The sequence below is a fragment of the Mesitornis unicolor genome, unplaced genomic scaffold (genome assembly GCF_000695765.1).
Source record: "Mesitornis unicolor isolate BGI_N332 unplaced genomic scaffold, ASM69576v1 scaffold18230, whole genome shotgun sequence".
In the NCBI taxonomy this organism is placed as follows: domain Eukaryota; kingdom Metazoa; phylum Chordata; class Aves; order Mesitornithiformes; family Mesitornithidae; genus Mesitornis; species Mesitornis unicolor.
Genome location: NW_010156440.1, coordinates 59,262 through 79,784, shown reverse-complemented (window position 1 = coordinate 79,784; position 20,523 = coordinate 59,262). Strand labels below are relative to the sequence as shown.

The following is a 20,523-nucleotide window of genomic DNA, read 5'->3' as shown; positions in this document are numbered from 1 at the left end:
GCAACCGCTGTCTCTCCATGTTATGATAGATTCTCCCTACTCAATGCCTTTGTATCTTTCCTTAAGCTCACCAAATTAAAGTATATTCCCTGTTAGACAGCATATGATGAGAGGGGCTAGGCCTGGCCATGCTGGTGATGGCCTCTAGACCCTACAGAGATCGACACTGGCCAGGGTAGGTCTTGGTAGGTCTTGGCTGCAGATGGGAGCCTTGTGTTGTCATTCTGAGGTCTGAGTCCCTTTCTATCTGATGGCTGTGCCCAATCTTTCTCCCCTAGAAAGAGCTTTTCACCTTTCCAACACTCCTGAAACACTATCCTAGAGCCTCTGGGCTGGTTCAGGGTCACCCTGGGGAAACCCTATCTGAGCCAGCAAAGGGAATGCAAATTCAAGGCTCCTTCTCAGCTCATGAACACACTCCAAGGAAAGGCTCTGGAAGGGATCCTGATGACTTCCATATTATTTCCAGTAAATTTTGTGCTGATTCTTGGCACAAACACCGGAAATGAATAGGCTAGGTCAGGAATGTAAATAAAGTGAAACATTGGGATTTAATCTAATCTATAATTACAGTATCTGTGGCGTAGGGAAGAAGTTGGTGTGTTTGCACTGCAGCTCTATTGAGGAGCTGGAGGGGGTTTTCATTTCCCTTTCCAAAATTTCCCTTTTTGGCTGAGGGATACTTGGTGTCTCCCCAAGTATCTGAAACAAACGTGCTGGGCTGGCAAAGCTGCTTTCCGGCAGTCGATCAGGTATAGCTCAGTGAAGAGGCATCCCCAGATGATGATGAGGCACTCAAGGAACAATGTGGTGAGAAGCTGAGATGGATGAGGTAGTGAGATCGATGAGCTGGGCTGAAGGCTCAGGGAGGCTGTGGGATGCACAGGGGAAGCTCCTGTCTCCTGAAGCGCTTGGCTGCGTTTGTAGGGTGCTGAGCTGTAGAAGGGCCATGAGCAATGTAAGCTCAGTCCTCTGGGCTGAGTTTGACCTCTGAGACAAGCCAGAGCTCTTTCTCTTGACTGGTGCTATGTGCATCACCAGTTGCCTGTCACAGCATGGTGCTCCCAAGCTCCCAGATCATCAGTCTGATTGGCATCAACTGCTGTCCAGACTGGCTGGTCCATGCAAGACAAGCACTCAACAAACATGTAGACATCTCTCCCTTTGCCTTCCTCACCCCATACTCTTCCACATGCACCCAGGAGAAGGCTTGACAGATCGCTCTGGTCTAGCTGACCTCAGGGGAGAATAATCCCCTTTCCTGTGATGCATTTTGCAAGAATTATAAAACCTTTGATTTTAAGAGCTTAAACCAAACTTGACAGCCATCAAGGACCACCCTCAGTCTTCCTGTGTGCATGCACGCAAGCACACTCGCATGACTGCAGCATGGATCCCCACCACGGGCACCCATGTCCAAGCACGTACGTGAGCATATGGAGCACATGCACCTTTGCTGACATGAACTACCTTCCCTCTGAAAACCCTCTGTGCAGGGACTAGCATCTCACCCCCAATGTACTGGAGGCAGGGGAAAGAAAAGGGCTGACAAGCAATGTATTTTCATCTGACTGAAATTGTAAAGGACAAAGAAATTAGTTCTCCTTTTGTTAGTTTATGTTTTGAAATTACAGAAGTCTCAAAAGTAGAGGAATCAAACAGACTTTGTTTATTTGTTTGCTTGTAGAGTGTTTTTTCATTTCTGTTTTACATACTTAAGCTCAGCTTTGATCTCAGGCTGGTAATACTTCAAACGAATGGTCAACAGCAGAGTGTAATTGCCGTAGGTACAGAAGAAAAGGGACAGAACGTCCGACACATGTACAGAGCAGAAGTCCACCATCTCACAGTCCCCTCTCAGTTTACGTAATACCTTCAGACTACTGAACTAGTAAATGCATTTGCTTTAGAAGAGCTCTGATGCTGCAGACTCTGTGTGCTCACCTAACAGCCCAGAGAAAAGCACAGGTCCTTGCCGAGTGGCAACAACCAGGATTATACCTGGGCCAGAGCCTTCCAAGATATTTTTCCACAGAAACAAACAAAAGAAGCAGAAGAAATTCAATTTCACCCCATGTCCATGTTTCTGTTGCTACATCTGTGTGGGCTCAGAGCAGAGCGTCAGCCTCACATTTCACCATTCTGGCTTTCTTCATGCTGTGTTGCAACTGTATGGACATCTGAACCAAGGAATATTTAACGTGTGTGCCTGTGTAGCTGAGAATGCACAGATGCTGAGGAAACACGTGCTGGTTAGGTCCCAAGCTGGAGCAAATATGTGTGTGTGTGTGTGTGTGTGTGTGCTGGACATGCATGCATCCACACAGTGCATGCAAACACGTTGAGCAGTGGCTGTATTGGTCCCAGGTGTGCAACCACATTTTTTGGATTCCCAGAAGTGTGGGTCCATGCCCTACAGGTGCCAACATGAACATCTGTCCATACATGTGTGCTTCACTGTATGCGGTCACGGGAACAGCGTGCCAAGCCCGGCTGAACATGGGTTGAGGGAGGGACCCAATGCTCTGCATCACCCCAGGGCCTGTCTCCACAGAAGGATGAGGTCCAAAGCTCCTTGTTGCTTGGAGACTGCTGTCTGTAGCCATGGCTCCCCACAAACAGCTGATGCCCCTCACCCAGGGGCACCTGCAGAGAGCAGGAGCTGCCCATAGCCACTCCCAGGACATGGGGCATCACCAACCTCTGCCTACACTCTCCATGGGAACGTGCCTCACAATTGTGAAGGAGAAGCCTGGCTGTGACCAAAGGGGTGACATAACCCTGCACAAAGCCTTCTGCCTTCCACCCAAGGCTCTCCAAGCCCTTTGCACACATCAGGAATTAGCCCCCAAAGTGATGGACGAGTGCAATTATCCCTGCCTAGCAGATAGGGAAGGTGATTTGGCAGCACAGGCTGCCCAAAAGCCAGACCTTCTGGCTCCCAGCTCCTCACCTCAGCAGCATCTTCCCATCAAACCCAGCGGCTCTCCCCTCACCTGGTGCCCCTGGCAGCCATAAGCCGAACAGCTGAGAGCTCACAATCGGCTGATTTTATGGGCAGCATGTTATTATTATGGGCAGCAGGGTCATTAGCAAGCTCTGCAGTTGCTCCAGCCTCTCCCTGGCACCTTTTCAGAGCAGCCCTGTTCCCAAATATATTAATAATTGTATTTATGTGTTATATATTTTTAACAGGAAAGCATTTAAAATTATTAAATGGCAAGAGGTATCACTTGGAGCCCGCTCCTGGACACAGCCCTGCTCAAGAGATGTGTAACAAAGCTTCTCCTACTACAGAGGCTGTCAACATACTTAAATGGGGGGTGGTGCGGGGGGAGGCAAAGGGAAAGTATTAATCAAGATCCTTAAAAGTTCTCGCTGACAGACCATTTGCCAGCTCTCACTTTAAATGCTCTTGTGGTCCCATAAAAAGTTTCATTACTCACTACAAAATGTGTTTTAATTATTACAGTCCCTCTGACATTAAGCCCTGGGTGTTTCTCTCTTGCTTACTCTGTCTCCCCTCTGTCTCATTGCCTTTTTTCCTCAGTTTTTTTTTCTCTCTCATCCTTCTGACTCCTGCTGTCCCTCCCAGGACAGAGGATGCCCTGGCTAAGAAGCCAGGTTGAAAAGCCCAGACCTCCTCCAGATGACACTGAAGAAGTTAATACTCAGATCCTGAAATTATTCCTTTGCTCCAGACACTAATTACTTCACAGAATTCAAACAGGAAATCCAATTCCAGGTGCTCAAAGGATATATTAGAAGAGTCAAGCAAGTGAACATCAGCACAGGCATGGCCAGCCAGCTCTGCAGAAGCAACTGGGTGGTGGGCAGGTGGATTTGGTGTCTCTCCAAACCAGTATGTGGGTCCTACTGACACAAACAGCAACTCACAGAAACACCACCTTGTCTCACTGCTGACAGCTGGATATGTCGGTCCACCTGGCATTGGCAACTTGCTTCAGTCTGACCACATCAGCTCAGCTCATCCACAAGAGAAAACCCTATCCCACCAGGCATGGACCTGGAAGTTCAGCGTACTGAAAATACGAGTTATTCCAGCAGTCTCCCGCAGAGCCCCAGTAGCTCCTGTGCCATACTGCAGACACTGGTTTTCCATTTCACTAGCTGAGCAACCAAAAAGCAACTCAAAGCAACTGAAAAAGTCTCATCATTTGTCCAGTGTCTGGTGGAACATGGTGCTTAATAACAATTAAATGATAGCATTGGAGATCCCCCCCTTGCCCCCAGCACATCCCCACGTGCCTCTCCTTACTTGTACAGACCATCTGGTTCCAGGCACTTGAAAATGACTGAATAGAGGCTGGTTTCGGGGACATCTCCATGGCTCCTACCCGCTGCCACACAGGATGTTGCAAGGCCAGAAAGCAAATCATCCGCAAAGCTCAGGGATTCTCCTGGAGAGCAGAGAGATGAACAAGACCTAAACATAAATACAGGTGCAAAATGATTGCTGACCATTTAAAAAACATTGCAGGAACACTTGGGGACAAAACAAGTAGAAATACACCTGGGCCATCAGCTGTAACAGGGACCCACTGCAGAAACCAGGGCTACCCCATCATTTGGGCAGTGGAAAGGGGCACTCACAAGCACACAGGCGGTGTGTGGACCCACCGAAAACACCACATACAGGACCACCATCCCAGACTGGGCTCAAAGCCCCCAGAAGAGCTGCACTTGGCTAAATAGGAGTCTCCTGCCCCACCTGCACATTCAGCTCTTAAAGAGCACACAGCCTTTTTCAGAAATCACTTTTCCCAGTGAAAAGTGTTTCTGCTATGTTGGATCATCAGGAAAGGAGACATTTTCAGAGCTTGGATGGAACTGCTCTCAACATGCTGGAGGTTTTTTGTGTATGGTTTTTTTTTTTAGTCAATGAAAATCAGTAGCTTTGCATTCCCCCTCATGCACACTCTGCTGGCTCAGAGCTCTGACTGGAGCTCCTTCAGCTGTGCTGGAGAACACTCGCCCCTTTACAAGCATCTGAAGAAAAAAAATACTAATTAAAAATGCTGAAAACCTCTTTTTTTGTCTTCTGGTTTATAAAGCTTATTAAACACTTAGATCATGACCCAGCTGAAACTGAAAATGCTCCATTTATTGAGCTTTTTGGGCACAAATATTCACTGCCGTGCAACCTGTCTCTGCACAGTGGGCAGGCTGTCTATTCAGGCAGAGCTCTTTGCATTCAATTCCCAATTTACATCAGTATAACTGAAAGCCCGAAGTATCAAGCAGTAAAGAAAAAGAACCCAGAGCATCTGCCCTGGTTGTGCCCCCACTCCCACTGATGGGAATTGGAGAAAGGGCTGCTGCATCTGATAGAGTTATGCTGGTATAAGCAAACCGGGACCCAGATTGCTGCACCGGGTACCTTGTGCATGTGTAAATGTCAAGACACCGCAGCAGAGGGAGGAGGAGAATTCCCTTCTCAGCACTTCTCTTTCTTTATTTTTCTAAAAGCAAAAGTGACTGAGGACTACTGAAATGAAGCACAAGTCCAGGTTCTCGTTATAGAAATAACCTAGTGGTATAACCAGCCCAGAAAGTCTGGCTGTGCAGCTGGATTACCCAGGTAGAAGAAAAAATCCCCTCCTCCCCAGCCCACCCCAAACCGCATTTGCGTCTTGTCTCAAAATACACAACTCGGTAACAAATGTCCCCCTTGGCTAGAGAAAAGAGCAGCAATAAATTCTTTTCCTCCCTAAAGGAATCCAAGCCTTAATTATTCATTTTAATGCTCCCAGCACGACTTTTTCTTTCCAAACTTTTTTCGGGCAGCTCTGACACCGATCTCCGTAGCTTAACCTAGTCCTCAGCCCCGGGTCCGTACCAAATCCCAAGTCAAGTCAATGGGCACATTGGGTTGGCAGTGGTAAAATCACTGCTTGGAAGTCACGAGTGCCTAGTGGCTTTGAGCAAGCCCCTTAGCTCTGGGTTTATGGTTTAAACAAACAAACAAAACCCTATTGCTCATTTCCAGCTTTCATTTCCATCCCTTTTCATATGGTGTTGGGCTGGACTGGGGAACTCCCTGTCACCAGAAGTCATTGAGAACAGACACTGCCGTGACTTACACACCAGATGAATCACAAACACATAATGAAGGAGGACCAGATTGTGTTGCTGAACTAGAGCAAGAGCTTTTAAGCCTTTTCAGATCCCAAGCAACCAACTTCTGACCAGGAAGAAACTTGATGGAGGTCAGATCATCCAACGGAGGCCTGCTGTGGGATCTCGCCCCTTCCTCCAGAGCACTCAGGGCTGAGAGGCAGGCAATGGGGAGTAGGAAAGAAAATACCTGGGCAAAGAGGCTGTGATGAGCAACTGGGCAAGATCAAGAGGAGATTTGGACTGGAAGAGGTACAAGAAGCGTCAATCAGGACATCTGTGCCTGGGAGCACAGGAGATGGGACAGGAGAGAAAAACACGGGGCTGAGACAGGGAGTGAAGAGGGTGGAACCAGACTTGCAGGAGACTGATAATGGGATTGAAAATGTCATATGCAACCACTGAATTAAAGTGTGTATTAAAATTGCACAGATAACTCTCAGTAAGGTATCCATTAACTTCTCAATGCTCATCTTTCACAGCCTTTCTGGGTAGCTTTGAGGAGAGAAGAGCAGCCTGGCAGTGAGCAATGCCCCGAAACACAGCAGCAGCAGCAGCATCATGCGATGGTCTGGTTTGCCACAGAGTCCGATCAGACCTGCCTAGGTTGAGGAGCCCATTTCTGTCCCCCTGCACAGAAGGAAATGAAGCTCTCGGAGTCTGCCAATGCAGACCTTGGGTTAAGCCAAAACTATTGCAGTAAAATCCCTACAGCAAGAGGGTGCTTTGTGTTCAATCCTGAGCCTCTAGGGAACTTTCCCCTCTCATTGGCTCTGCTACAATCAAAGAAAAGCAAAGAGGTTGTTATAAAAATAGCAAAACAGATGCTAGCAAAGGTGCTGAAACCTCAGCCCCAAGGCTGGGAGCCTTTCCGCACCTGTATAAGCAGCAGTGAGATCACCGGTGGTGCCAGACTGCACGGACCATGGAGCAAACACAGGGTTGGGTAAGGGACGCCCCAGGGACAAACCGACTTCCCAGAGCTGTCAATCGGCAGCAAACACAGGGAGCTGCTTTTCTGTGCTCTCCTGGGTGAAGCAGAGCACACAACAACTTTATTTTTAATCTCACACAAGAGGTCTCTCTCTAGTCAGACTGCAGTGCTCTGAGAGGAGCTGAAATGAAATTTCCTAAGCCTTCCCCAGGACCAGAAAACAAGTTATTCCCTAGATTTTGACTGGGATCTTGTCAGTGAAATGCAACAAAAGCAACAGGTGCAGGTGGTGGCATTGCAAGAGGACGATGGACCACTAATGTCACCCTGCAAAGTACAAGTGGTCTTAGAATGGTGGAGCACTGGCGGAATACAGACCTCAATGCACAAGGAAACGGCGAGAGCTCAGTGCACTGCATTGCTCATCTGTGCTAATGGCTAAGGCAGGGGGAAAACAGGAGAGAAGGCTTCACGGACAAATAACAAAAAGCACAAGTTTACCATATGAGCAGAGACATAAAAAGGCCCAGCAGAAGTACTCGACTCTGTGAATACATCAACAGGGCAGACACTCAGTTGGAAAATAAATATTTAGGCTAATGGGCAGTAATGGCAAGAGAAAGTAAATTGAATATGAATAAACGGTCTACTCCTGAGAAGGGCAAATAACCTAACTATCTTTTAAGAAGGAGTTTGATCACTTTATAAAAGGGATTATATGGATAAGTAGCTTGTGATGGAAAGCAAAGGGGCTTGTCTTTCCCGTCTGGACCTGTGTTCTCACACACCCTGCCAGCAAATATAAAGAAGGATTTCAGCCTCCCAAAGCAGCCCTGAAGCACAAACCTTCTAGATTGCTGTAGTATCTTTGCTCGCGTTATTAAATTTCAGAAAGAATCCAAAGGTTCTCTGCAGAGTAAATGATAGCTAAGTAGATCATCTCTGTGGAGCACGAGATATTTTATTGACCAGACAGCCATCTGTGTCCTTCATTAATAGTAATAAATAATTGATGTCATGCTAAATAAAGCAATAAGCTGTTACAGATATCAAGGATAAATGGCCAGCTCCTGTGAGGATGCCTCACCTGTGTTCACTTCTCAGCAGTAAAAAATCCAGACCAGAGCTCAACATCGCTGTGGTAAGTGCTGCATACAGAGGAAAAGCTGGTACCCACTGCATGATGACAGGTAACAGAGCAATTGTGCTCAGCAAAGGGATGCTGATAGTCCCAACTGTACATGAAATTCCCACAAGACTCACTTCCTCCTCCTTTCCATGCCAGTGCCTTCTCAGGACTGCTCTGCCCCAAGCCATCCAATTCCCCAGGCAGCTTTTGAAAACCAATCTCTGCTCTACTAATGGCTGCTGGAAACATGCAGCTCCCTCCAGGTGGCATTTTCCTTCCTTCTCCAGTGTAGCCCCTTGCTACTGCCTTGTCCTCTTCCACAGGCACGGCTGTGGAGTTTGGCAAGACTTCTCTTTTTGGTTTTGTAAACATGTATCTTATACTGATGCTGGTGTTGTGGTGAGCCAAAGTTCTCCCTAAAACAGAGGAAAATAACAGCACACTTGGAGCTTGCAGGGGGGTTAGCTCCATTTTATGAAGCTCTGAAAACTTCTCCTGGCCACACCAGGTTGGACCACACCAAGGTTAACCCAGCAGTGATGGCTCCAAGACAGCCACCTGGGAACCCAACTTGATGTCTGGTCTGGAGGAGGAGGACACCCCTCACTCAGATGCCTGTCTGCAAGGCTGAGCTGGCAATCTGCTCTCCCCCAAGCACATTTCTAGTTTCAGGAGGCTCAGACGGGCAGGAATGGGACTGAGGAATGAAAATGGATGAGGGCAGGCTCAAACCGCTTGCACGCAGCATCCAACAGCCTTAGTCTGTCTCAGTCCTTCCACGGCGAGCCTCGCCAGTGCCCAGCAGTTGCGGATGGCAGGCAGGATGAATCACCTATCAACCATCCCACTGAAGACAACAGGAGTCACGGTGCTGAGTTCAACCAGACTAAACAAGAGAGTGAGGCTAGGAGCCTCCAGGAGGTGAGAGGAGCAAAAGGAAGCTTTGGGACCCTCACAGGCATTCCCACACATTCAGCCCATGTTCCTGTGCATGGAAAAAACCCAGGCAGTGCAAACCAAAGTGGAAATGAAGATGAGAGGAGGCCTCCCTGCTGCAATTCGCCTCCAAGATTCCTAGAAAGAGCACAAAGGGGGAAGAAGGAAGGCACCAATGTCTCTGTCTTGTCAGCTCCTTTACTAGGCTGGATGAAACCAACCTGCAACGTTACCAGTCACTTTCTTCTGATTGTGGTTTGTGCTCTCTGTCTTTCTCCCTTTTGCTTTATTTTCAACCTGTTTTCAATTTACTCTTGTGGCATCTCTGACTGTGACCTCGTTCTGGTACTTAAGGGAAAAAAAAAAAAAAAGAGAGAAAAAGAGTGTCCTTTTAAAAAGAAATGAAAGAAATCATATTTTATTTAGCTTGGTTGGTTTTGAAGCTTTAGCAGAAGAAAGATTAACCTTTTCTGCCTAACTTAATGAAAACAAGGAGAAAGCCTGTATGGATAAATAAATATCTGTGTGGGTATGGAGCAGGCACGATCGTGTTACAGCCCCGGTGGAGCTGTAATGGGGAACAGGCACGTTCCTGCGCAGCGGCTCCCAATTCCCGATCCATTTTCAAGGAAAGAAAAACAGAGTAGAATGTCAGAGGCCCAAGTGGGCATAAATGAGGGAGCCCGGGGAAGGCAGATGGGGCCCAGCGAGGACCTCCGTCCTCAGCAGAGACTTCCGGAGCAATGCCAGTGAAGCAGATGGAAAAAGAGACCTTACTTCACTTTGCTCTCGCCAGGTTTTGGTTCCTGAAATGAGGAAACAAATGGCATGCTCATCCCTCCAAGTTTGTCACCTTTTGGGGGTCCTTGTCCCACCCTCCTCTTCTTCTGGGGCTCTGCCTCCAAAAAGGGGCAATTCAGAGGATGCTGCAAGCAGAAGGCCTGGACTGGGTTTTTGGATGGGGAGGTGGGGAGCATGGGCTTGCAGGGTGGTTCCTCCAGAACAAAGTTGTACCTGGCTTTAATGGGCTTTGGATCCAGTGCTTCATGTGGAAAGGCAGTGAAAGGTGGCTTGTCTTGGAGATAAAGAACTGGTTTAACTTAATGTAACATGATTTTAGGTGGTGGAGCTGTTCCGATTCACATTAGCAGATGGTCTGTCTCGCTGCCTAGATCATTAAAAGCAAACTGTCCCTACTGATCCTGGTGGAAGGATGTCAAAATCTCTTTCCCTACATGGCTTGCCAGATTAGGAAAGAAATAAAAAGACTTAGTTGTTGCAAAAAATCTTCTGCCCACACTCTGGGATCATTCATGCTCTCATATTATACGGGAGCCTAAGCCCCACGCCCCAAAAGCCTGCAGCCTCGGAAATAATGTCTTTGTCATGACTTTTCTCAAAGACACATCCACAGGGAATCCCTCTGGCTGGGCACAGGTTGTCCAGGCTGAAACAGAAAAGTCAGCGATTACACTGTGCCATATCAGGCCCAGTTTGTGCCTCACTTGCCAACTTGTACAAAGGTGCTGATTGCAGTAGTTCTCTGAAAGACTTCACCTTGTCTAACTGATGACTTTTGGAGGAATTTGCTTCCTATGTCTATATGCTACTAGACACATTAATAATGATGAAGAGCTCTCCTCTGGGCTTCCCAGTTCCTGTGTTGATGGAAAACTGCATTTGTAGATGGCTGAACTGAAGGAGCAATGCTTTAGCTGAGCTAAGAGCAAAAGTTGCATTGCAGTGCCACAAAAGTCCCTCAAATGCCTTCGCTGGTGCTCTCCAGGGCTGGGACTTGCTGCATACAGAGTGACCATGTGGAACTGAAGGACGGGCCGTTTTGCACTGTTCTTAACAAAAGCACCAAGTTGAACAGAAGGAAATGGTCTTAATTTGGATGAGCTGCAATATTCTAAAAACATGATGCACAAGGCTAATCATGAGTGTATTCCTCTTTTAGGGTCATCAAAAGGACTCACTGCTCCTTCACCTGAGCTCTCCGGAGACTGCTTATCACAGTTCTTTCACAGTAAATACCTAAGACCTCAGAAAAACTGCTTCAACTCATGTAAAAATGCATCACCTCCTCCGTCTCCCCCAAGGCAGTACGCTGCTGGAGGAGAGTAAGAATTAATGTGTTTCATTCTGTGCTGTGAGCCCTCCAGTATTTCTCAAGGTTCACTGGGTTGCTAAGGGTCAACCATAGCCAGACACAAGCTGACTCTGCTATGCTTGGAGCCATCCAGGCATGAGCCAGTTCCAATCTCAAAGCCACGTATTCACATTAGCATGGTGGAGAGTCCAAGTCAATTTATCTATTCCCTTGGAGTTAGTTTTGGGCTCTGCAGCATGTTAAAATAGTTACTTGATTTCAAGGCAAAGTGAGAAGCCATTCGTGCTGGGAGTTGTGCAGACACAAAGCAAAGATATGAGCTTTGTCCTCAGATACTTCTTGTTTGGCAGAAGATTTTGTCCATCACCACAGATCTAGTTCCTACTCTCATTCCTCCTTTTCTTTCATTTTTAGCTTCTTTTAAATTAGAGATTGCTAAACAATGGACCAGTGGTCCAGACCACTTAGTGGTCTCTAAGGGCCCTATCAACAGTCTGAAGCAGATCCAGGGACTGCACAGTGCCTTATGTTCACCAGGAATCCCACCAGCCCTGCTCCAGCCCCAGAGCCATTCTTCTACAGCAGAAACTTACGTGTCAGATACTTCAGAGACAGCAACAAAACCTGTATAATACCCTCTTTCTTAGATGCACAAAGCTACTGCACTCTTCTGGTTCCTAGAGGAACAAGCCACTGTCTGAAAATGACTCCCAAACTTCGAATGCAAAGATGGCACCAAGGACCTGGGCTCCACCAGTCCAGAGTGCTGGGACCTTCCATCTTCTGCTGGGATTAAGATGACTAAACATGAAGGGGAGAAGCTTTCACCATGAGGCATGCCATGGGGTCCTTCCCAAAGCAAGGGCAATGTCATGGTGATCCTGGCCAGTCCAAGGGGGCTGTGGTGATACACCTACAATGCATCTGACATACAAACGTCCCTATAACACAAACTCCCTAACGTGCCCAGTACAAAACAATCTATGAAGAAAGCAGGGGAGAGCTGACAAACACCACGGTCAGGTTCTTAATTTTCAGCTCTATTGAGCAGTTTCTTACCTTTCTTTTCAGCGTTTCATGACCAGATACTCCAGCAGTGTAATGCCCCCCCAGAACCACACTGGCTGACTTGCATCCATTGGAGATCAAGCCTTACACACATGTGCAAATACCAGACTAGCGGGAAGGCCAAAGAACATTTCCTAGAAAGAAACTCAGTGTGCAAATAATCACTAAAAACATAATTATCTCAGGTCATTTGTCAAATCAAACTAATGTAAACTACGCTGAAAAGCTATCATCTGGTCTGTGCTTCACTCTTCCTTACACATATTGGGAAAGTGGAATTTTTGGACTTAGATGAGCCGATTTTTTCTATATTGTCACTGTTGCCTGATCCTGCTCCCAGTCCCTTCTTACACACCACAGCTCAGTGCTGGAAATTGGACCAAACCACTACCTGTAGTGGCAACCAATTTAAAGAAAATATTCTTTGATTGGTCCCACTTTTTCTGAATAGATGTAATATGCATAGATGCTGATGAATTAGTGATAAGACCTTGGACCAATATATTCTAAAAAGCTCAGCCCACACAACTGCAGCCAGATCTGCAGCCTGTTAGCCAATGAACACTTACAAAAATTGGTCCTGGTGGAGGGACCCGCATGGAAGCAGACCTCTTATTTGGCACTAATACGCAGTTTTGGACATTTGAGAATGTGGGGGCAGATCCTCAGTTCATAAAATCTCCTGTAGCTCCCTTGAAGTCAATGGAACAATAACAATTTACACTAGCTGAGTTTCTGCATCCTGGCTGTGAGCTATTTGGAACAACTACACCATAATGATTATCACAGATATTTCAGATTGCTTGTCTTAAGATGGATAGGAGAATACCACTGTGTAAGAAAATAGAGACTTGGTTTGGTATGATTTCTAAAGAATTATTGACCCATATCTTGCAAACATTTACACATGTTTAGCTTTATTCATGTGAGTTGTTCCATTACACTTGTGTGCCAGATAAACTAATGTACATGCTTGCAGAACCAAGGTTAAAACTTGTGCAAACACAGCAAGTTCCAAATATTTTTGTAGATATGTTCAGTTACCTCGGATTCAGACTAGAAACTATGTCATTTGACTGTACCTCTTTTCATAACTCTCCATTTATCCAAGCAGGTATCACAAGAGAAGCCAAAATGGGATATCTGGATAGAACTGAGAAAAGCAGCAATTATCTGACAAAACTCAGAGGCTAGAGAACACCCACTCGGTCAGGACTAACGCAAGAGTTGACATCAGTTCTTGAACAAGGAATTACCTGGGTTACTAGGGTATATTCACAACAGCTTTCTTAACACAGGTCATGAATCATTCACTTATTGATTTCTCCATAATGAAGTTAACATTATTCTTCACAGTTTTGATTCATTAGAGGACAGAAGTCAGTGAAGAGGAGAAAGAGCTGGGAATCTCTTGGCCATGGGGAATCTACTTCAGCATCCTTCATCATATCAGCAAACACTCCATCTTTTCCACTAAGACTACAAAGTGTGACAGGATCTCCTGCACCACTGCACAGTCTTGTTGCTCACCAGGACAGAATACAAACTCTAATTTCTTAAATTGAACTGATTGTGTTTCCTTGAAGACAAATCACATGTTAACAAGGCACCTAACACCCAGAGGGTTCAATGCACTACACAAAGGCCATTAATACCTCAGACTATGTGGCAGAGTTTACATCCCTCAGCAAGCTCTGTTACAATACACATCCGCGTCACAGAAGGCTGCAGCACTGGGAGAGGCAGCAGGTAAAGAAGCAGGGATGCAAAGAAAGGAAATTAGTTTTTCAAGATAGCAGGCAAAAAGCAAACTCGAGGCTATAACCCAGAGCCTCCATCCAGACCTCTAACCACTAATAGCTGGCTTTCATCTTGGAAAGACTATTAACCCTTTTTTACAAGTGAGCAGACTCCAAGCACTGTGGATACCTGCCATTAGCACACAGCAGGACACTGGCACAGAAGAATGCCTTCTGCTCTAAATTTTAAGTCACCTTTCCAGGAAACCAAGACAAATCAATCCTGGCATCCATGGGGAAGGGGAGTTGTTAGTAGCCAGAACAGCGCTGATGGATGATGTCCCTTGGGAATCCATCTCACCGAAGGCTTTCTATGGTGGGAACAGTTGTTTGACTCCTAGATGTCCTTGGCAAAGGAAGGTATCTGGGCACGCTTCCCAAAACCAGGATCACTGGCCACTCCAGGATGGTTAGTTGGAGACATGTCATCGCCAGCAACTGTGCAACATCTCACCACTCCAATGACAAAAGACAGATTCCCAGAATGAGCAGAGCAGGATTAAGGCAAGTGGTAAATGGACTCCAGGGCTGTTCTGTGCTGATGAGGGAAGCCAGTGCCAGGTAGCCAACCCGAAGATCGTATAGCGAGGTTATCACTTCCCTCTTTTCTTCAAATCCGTAAATAGAACCCAAACATCGCTTGGGCCATGTTAGAGAGATAAGGTGAGTCTCTCCCATCCCTTGCAAAGCCTGAAATAGAAGCCCCGCTACTCCCTATCCTAAGCATCAAGCGTAGGATGTTGACATTTAGCAGTAGGGAAAATTACCCAAACAATGAACCCTCTCAGGTCTCACTTCTCCCTTCCCTTCCCCTGATCCCTTGGAAAAAGTTCATAAAGTGAAGTGGAAAAAAACCCCAACAACCCAAACCCCAACAACCAAACCCCAACCTTCCTAAGGCTGTGGAAATAACGTGTAGGGGAGAAGAGTGAGTCAGGCGCTGCTAACTGTGCACAGGTCACCAGTCTTGAAGGCAGAGATGATTCACCAAGGCGGCAAGAACTAGAAGGTAGAAGAGACCTAAAAGAGGATGCAGAAAGAAACTTGTGTCCAAGAAATAAGAAATGAAATGGTTCCAGGCACCTGCTCTATTGAACACTACTTAACTGGAACTGACCCAAGATTCCTCACTTGATAGTGATGAGATTACTCCCTTTGCTTTGTCCAGCCATTTTTTATGAGAAGGAGGGCAAACAGGCTGAGAAACCTCAATCCATTCTCAGCTCTTCGCTCTCTTCTTACCTTGCCTGAGATGCTCAGCAGAGCCTTACCTTCTTGCTGTCTCTGCTTCCACCACTCCTTTCCTGCACCCATTCCCTTTAACTGCAGCAGTGTTATGGGACTCTGTTTTCCCCATAAAAGATACCTTCAAAGAGATGAGAAAAGCAGGGCCTGCTTAGCAGCACAGCATGTCATGGGGAGGCCCTCTTGGATGCCACTGGCACAGAAAGCACATTGTCACAAGAGATGGATAGGAGGACAGGACTCAGGTGCCTGGGGAGGACTCTCTCCTGCTATTCCTCCATTCATCCTTCCTTCTCAGCCATCTCCCCCTCTCCCCCATCCTTTGATTTAGTAACCATAAAAATTCAAACACAAAAAAAATAGCTTTGAAAAAACCCCAAATAAAAAAAAAATCCTCCCTCTCAAGTTCACAATGAGAGCTGTAAAACTTTTTCTGCCTGGAAAATTCTCCTGGTCAGTTTTTCCTACTGTTTAATCCTCGCTTTGAGTTACACAGAATGAGTAAACACATTTTATAAGGTTCTAATTCATACCTAACCCATACAGTTTATAGCTTAACATAGTAAAATATACACACACACACACACACACTTTTTATACATATAAATATATATACACACACTCACACACATATGCATAAAATAGCCTTAGTCCTGCTCCTGTGAGCCTCCCAGCAGCAGGTCTGATTGCTCCGGCATGTGCTGTGCCAGGAGAGTAGCCTGGCATGCTTAGGTGTGAGTTAGCTGGCCTGGGGAGTAGTTTCCGCTCCAGATTCCTGCAGCCTCCTTTGTAATGAATAATCAGTCAGTCTTGTTAAGGGAATGGTGGGATCCACTGCTCCATCCTTGGAGGACTAAGGAATACCACCATGTGGTATCCCGGGAACAATTTTTGTCTGCTTTCTGCCCAGTGAGCACCTGGAATGAATACCCGTGGCAGGGAGGCAGCAGAGGCTGGACTGGAGGAGCTGCGGGGAGCTCGGCTATCACGCAGCCATGCCCAAGCACCAGGCAAAGATGTGTCTGTCTGAAAGGCAGCTCTTTGCTGGCACTGATTAGAGAAAAACTGAAGGTGGGTACTCAGTCAGAAGACAGTTTGTGGTGTGAACACCACCAGTTGTTGCTTTGGAGGAAGGTGGGCAGCCCACACATCAAACTCCTCCATGTAGCTGTGGTTTAGGATCAGCCCTGACAGGGCATTGCAAATGTCTTGCCCTATGCCAGCCTCTGCGCCGAGCTGCTGGAGAGGTAGTTTCTCCTCTGCAGCAAAACCATGTCCTTCACCTTTGCTTGGGACCATGGAGGCCAGTTGTGATGTGTTGTGAATGGCATTAAGGCCAACAAGCTACCTGGACTTTTATCTCCCACTCCAGTTGTTTGAGAACCAGCCACCACTTCCTGCCTTTACCTGCCCAGAGGCAAATCTGACTGATTTGCCCAGTTAGACCTGGGCTCTGCTTCAAGTCTCTCTGCTTCTTCAGCATTTTAAAACAGTGTGGGCAGGGGAGATGGAGTCCTCTTGACCGGTAGTTCACAATTAGCTAATTCCACCCAGGAAGAATACACTGTCTGACATGGAGAGCTTGTGAACAACAGTAAACCCCCAACAGTTCACAAGGAGGTCTACCTTGCCATTTTTGACATGCGTCTGTGCAGCTCTGGTACTCCTAAACATCCCCAGGGCTAATAGCTGTGCACATCAGAGAAAAACTCAGCAACACTCCTGAACAGAGGCAACTTTATAAACAAGTTGAGCTGCCTGCTAGAGGCTTTGAACTTGACTGTAACCTGAAGGTAGGAGATCTTTACAGCTGCTGACTAAGGAATTGCCTCCACCATTACTCTGAAGAAGGTGGCTTCTCTTAAGCTTTTGCTCTTTGGGTTTTCCTGCTTGTTTCCCCCAGCAGCTTGCTATTAAATTCAGCTGAGCATCTTGTACAGTCCAATACTTCTGTCATAGAGAATAACTTTAAGTGACTAAAGGATCATTTCTGCTATACTTCTGAAAGACCACACCAAGAAATCATTTCCTCAAAGGGAAGAGAAACAGAGACACAATGAGAGCTATGTCGGTGACACAGCCAATATAAGCCACACCAGCTACTCTGACACGAGTGGGAATGGAGAAATTTGTGCCAGCCCAAAGCCTGGCTCTAAATAGTGCTTGGTGTGGTGCAGATCCTCTGAGCAGGAAGACAAGAAGACAAGAGAAGCATCCAGAAAATGTCCCAGACACTGGATTTTGTGGTTCTCCATAAAAGCCTTTTTGCAGCATTTGTTTGATTCATAGGATCCACTGTCCTGAACCCCACGTATTCCCCTGATGGGCTTTCCTCTCCCAGAGGACATCCAATTAACCAGCAGAGAAATCAGAGCGACAATTAAAGTGTTTTCATTTCTTGACTCACTGTCATACCTCCCATCATCTTGTTTTTCCTCATCCTTGCTTGTTTACCCTAGCACCAACCCCTCTTCTATTCAGAAACCAAAGAAAATGCAGGAACAAATCTAACCCCCACCAAAAGGCCAGAGTCAACTGGAAACCTGTGCTGCAGCACCACAACTGCCTGGTCTTAATCTCCTCGACTTTGTCTTCTTGTCCTCGGCTCAAGCTGTCAGTCAGCCAAATCCCAGCAAGCAAAAATAAATTGACCCTTGAAGTCATTTTTTTAAGTCAGGGAGCCCCTGCATCCTTTAAGCCGTCAAGCAGCTTTGCACAAAAGCCACCTCCTAGGTGGGAATTTGCCTCCAAAGACCACGCTCCAGGTCTCTGCTAGCAGGCACAGCTACTGAACACACAGGCACAGCCTGAACTACGTCCCCAGGGGAGCTAGCGCCATTACCATCCCTGCTTTTCTTTCTCTTTATTTCTTCTGACCATTGTTGCTGTTAAAACCAAGGATTCAATTTTTCCAAGTGCAAAGATTGGCTTGGAGACTCAGTCTCTTTTCTGTGGGATCTTTTTTTGCTACACAGTCCCTCCAAGGGTGCGGAGAAGGACTCTGGGTCATCAAGGTGAAATCGTGGGCATCGTTCAAGCCTATCCTGTCAGTTCTGTGATAACTTGCCACTCAAAGGCACAGACAAAAGCCACTGCTCAAGCGAGTGGTTTGAAGCTGCTTCCATCCACACAAAATGGGAGATGTGGGCTTCAGGCCCCATAATGCTATTTCCATTTTCCTCCTCCTCCAAGAAAATAAACCAAGTGTTTATTTCCTGAATGCTCTGGTCTGAGAAAGGGCAAAACTCTCCTCCAGGGGCCAAGTGGCGGGAAAGGGAAGGCAAAGGCAAATATTTGCCGAATATGTCAATGAGCTCTTATTCCATTTTTCTTATTAATATTTATTTAGACATAATGTGAGGGAAACCTGCTCAGACCACAGCAATGTGGGAGATTCCACTGTTATTCTCCTCATGCCAGCTACTGGCGGGGAGGGAGGAGAGAAGGAAAAACAGAGACAAAGAGAGAGTGTCAGGGAGTTCACAAGCAATTTGGAGAAAGTCACGGGCTTTCGTCTTCACTTAGCAGAAGATGGGACACTTGGAGAAAGTCAATACATCTATGGGTTGTGTGACGGGTCAAAGAGGTTGAACAGCTCAGCCTTCCTTGGTGATATTCAAGGCACAGGTGTAGCTTTGAGAGAGAAAATTATCTCATTATAGAGCTCTTTTTTTTCTTCTTTTAAAGTAAGGAATCCTTAATGACATGAAGACAAAGAGAATTAAAAAACCACCAGGTTTAGTAAATTGTGTGAGACGAATCTGATGTATTTCTGCAATGAGACAGTTAATTCCCTAGACAGAAGAACCACGGTACAATGTAATTTATCTGGGTATGAAGAAGCACCTGCCATGACACGACATGGGTAATTATTAGGTAAGCTTGAAAAGATGGGAATTAGCAGACGATGGGAATTAGCAGAACTATAGGGCAGGTAAGGAACTGAGTAAAGGACAAATGAAAATAGGCTATGTTGAGAAGAGGGTGATAGGGACTGAGTTATAACGAGCAGAGACCCTCAATGATCAGGCTTGTAATCAATCTCACTGGAAATACGTCAGTGGTTTTAGCACCAATGAGGTGGAATGCATTATTAGTGCACAGGAGATCAGAGGAACAGTCAAAAGAAATTAAAAGATCTTGAAGGCTATAGTAACACAAGTGGAAAGAATTTTAATATTTAAAATGCAAATTAACTTAAAGATGGACATTAAAATCGTTCCTTTGTTAGCAGGATCTTCTACAGAGAGGAACGAAGGAGAAGGAGGAGAAACGCCCAGATGCACTGGCTGGTCATATCACAGCCACAAGTTGCTGCTGGATGAGAGCTGGAGAAAAGGAAATTAGATTTTTGGATCAGCTTAGAAAGTGTCTTCCAGTTGAAACAGAGAAGAATCGGACCCTGTGATAGCAAAAGGCTGAATATGATGGCTCACTACCTGCCTCACCATCAGAGTACTAAAGAAAGTCTGCAGTCCAATCTCCTCAAAGCAGGGCCAATTTCAAAGCCAGGGCATGGTTGCCCAGGGCTTTATCCCGTTGAGTTTTGAAAACCTTTAGAGAGTTCTCCAAGAGCCACATAGCTGATGTATAAACGTTCACTGCCTGGTAGCAGAAACCCCACTGGACTGGAGTGTCCAGGAGGAAAGACCAGGATGCACTGCTGGTCCCCCAGACTGGTCAGGAGGCACATGAGCGTGGCCCCTGTTGCCCTCCACTGGCTAGAAGGAGAATGTCACACTGCTGTGTCCTGTCTGGGGACAGCACATCCCAAAAGCATCTCCTCTTTCAGCTGGGGTAATAGTCTGTGCTCTGGGAATAGAGCAGCTGAACTCTAGCTCTGTTTTTGCTCTGACTGTGTCTCGTGTAGCAACAGCTGGGGGACATAGGTTTGCTCAAACCACAGCCAGACGATTGGAAATAAAAACGATATTCATATATTAATTAACATCTGGTTACTCGTCTAATTACATGATACAATGTGCATGAGTTTTTTGTTCCCGTCATATTTTATGCATTGAATGAAAACTAAACAAATGTTGCAAAAGCAACAGTGCAAAAGCAAAAGCACAAACACTGCCCAAGTTTGTACTTAGAACGCTTACTGACACATCAGCTTAATTAACATGTAAAGAAAGACATGACTAAACCATGACAACAA

The 20,523-nt window shown here is 46.3% G+C and overlaps 1 protein-coding gene across 1 annotated transcript in view; it reads right to left on the bottom strand.

Moving 5' to 3' along the window:
* LOC104546819 (astrotactin-2-like) overlaps nt 1-20,523 on the bottom strand; it is a 101,289-nt gene that overhangs the window by 28,604 nt on the left and 52,162 nt on the right. The window contains exon 4 of the mRNA XM_010192349.1: nt 4,280-4,421. Coding sequence (XP_010190651.1) covers nt 4,280-4,421 — 142 coding nt within the window. The remainder of the gene's footprint in view (nt 1-4,279; nt 4,422-20,523) is intronic.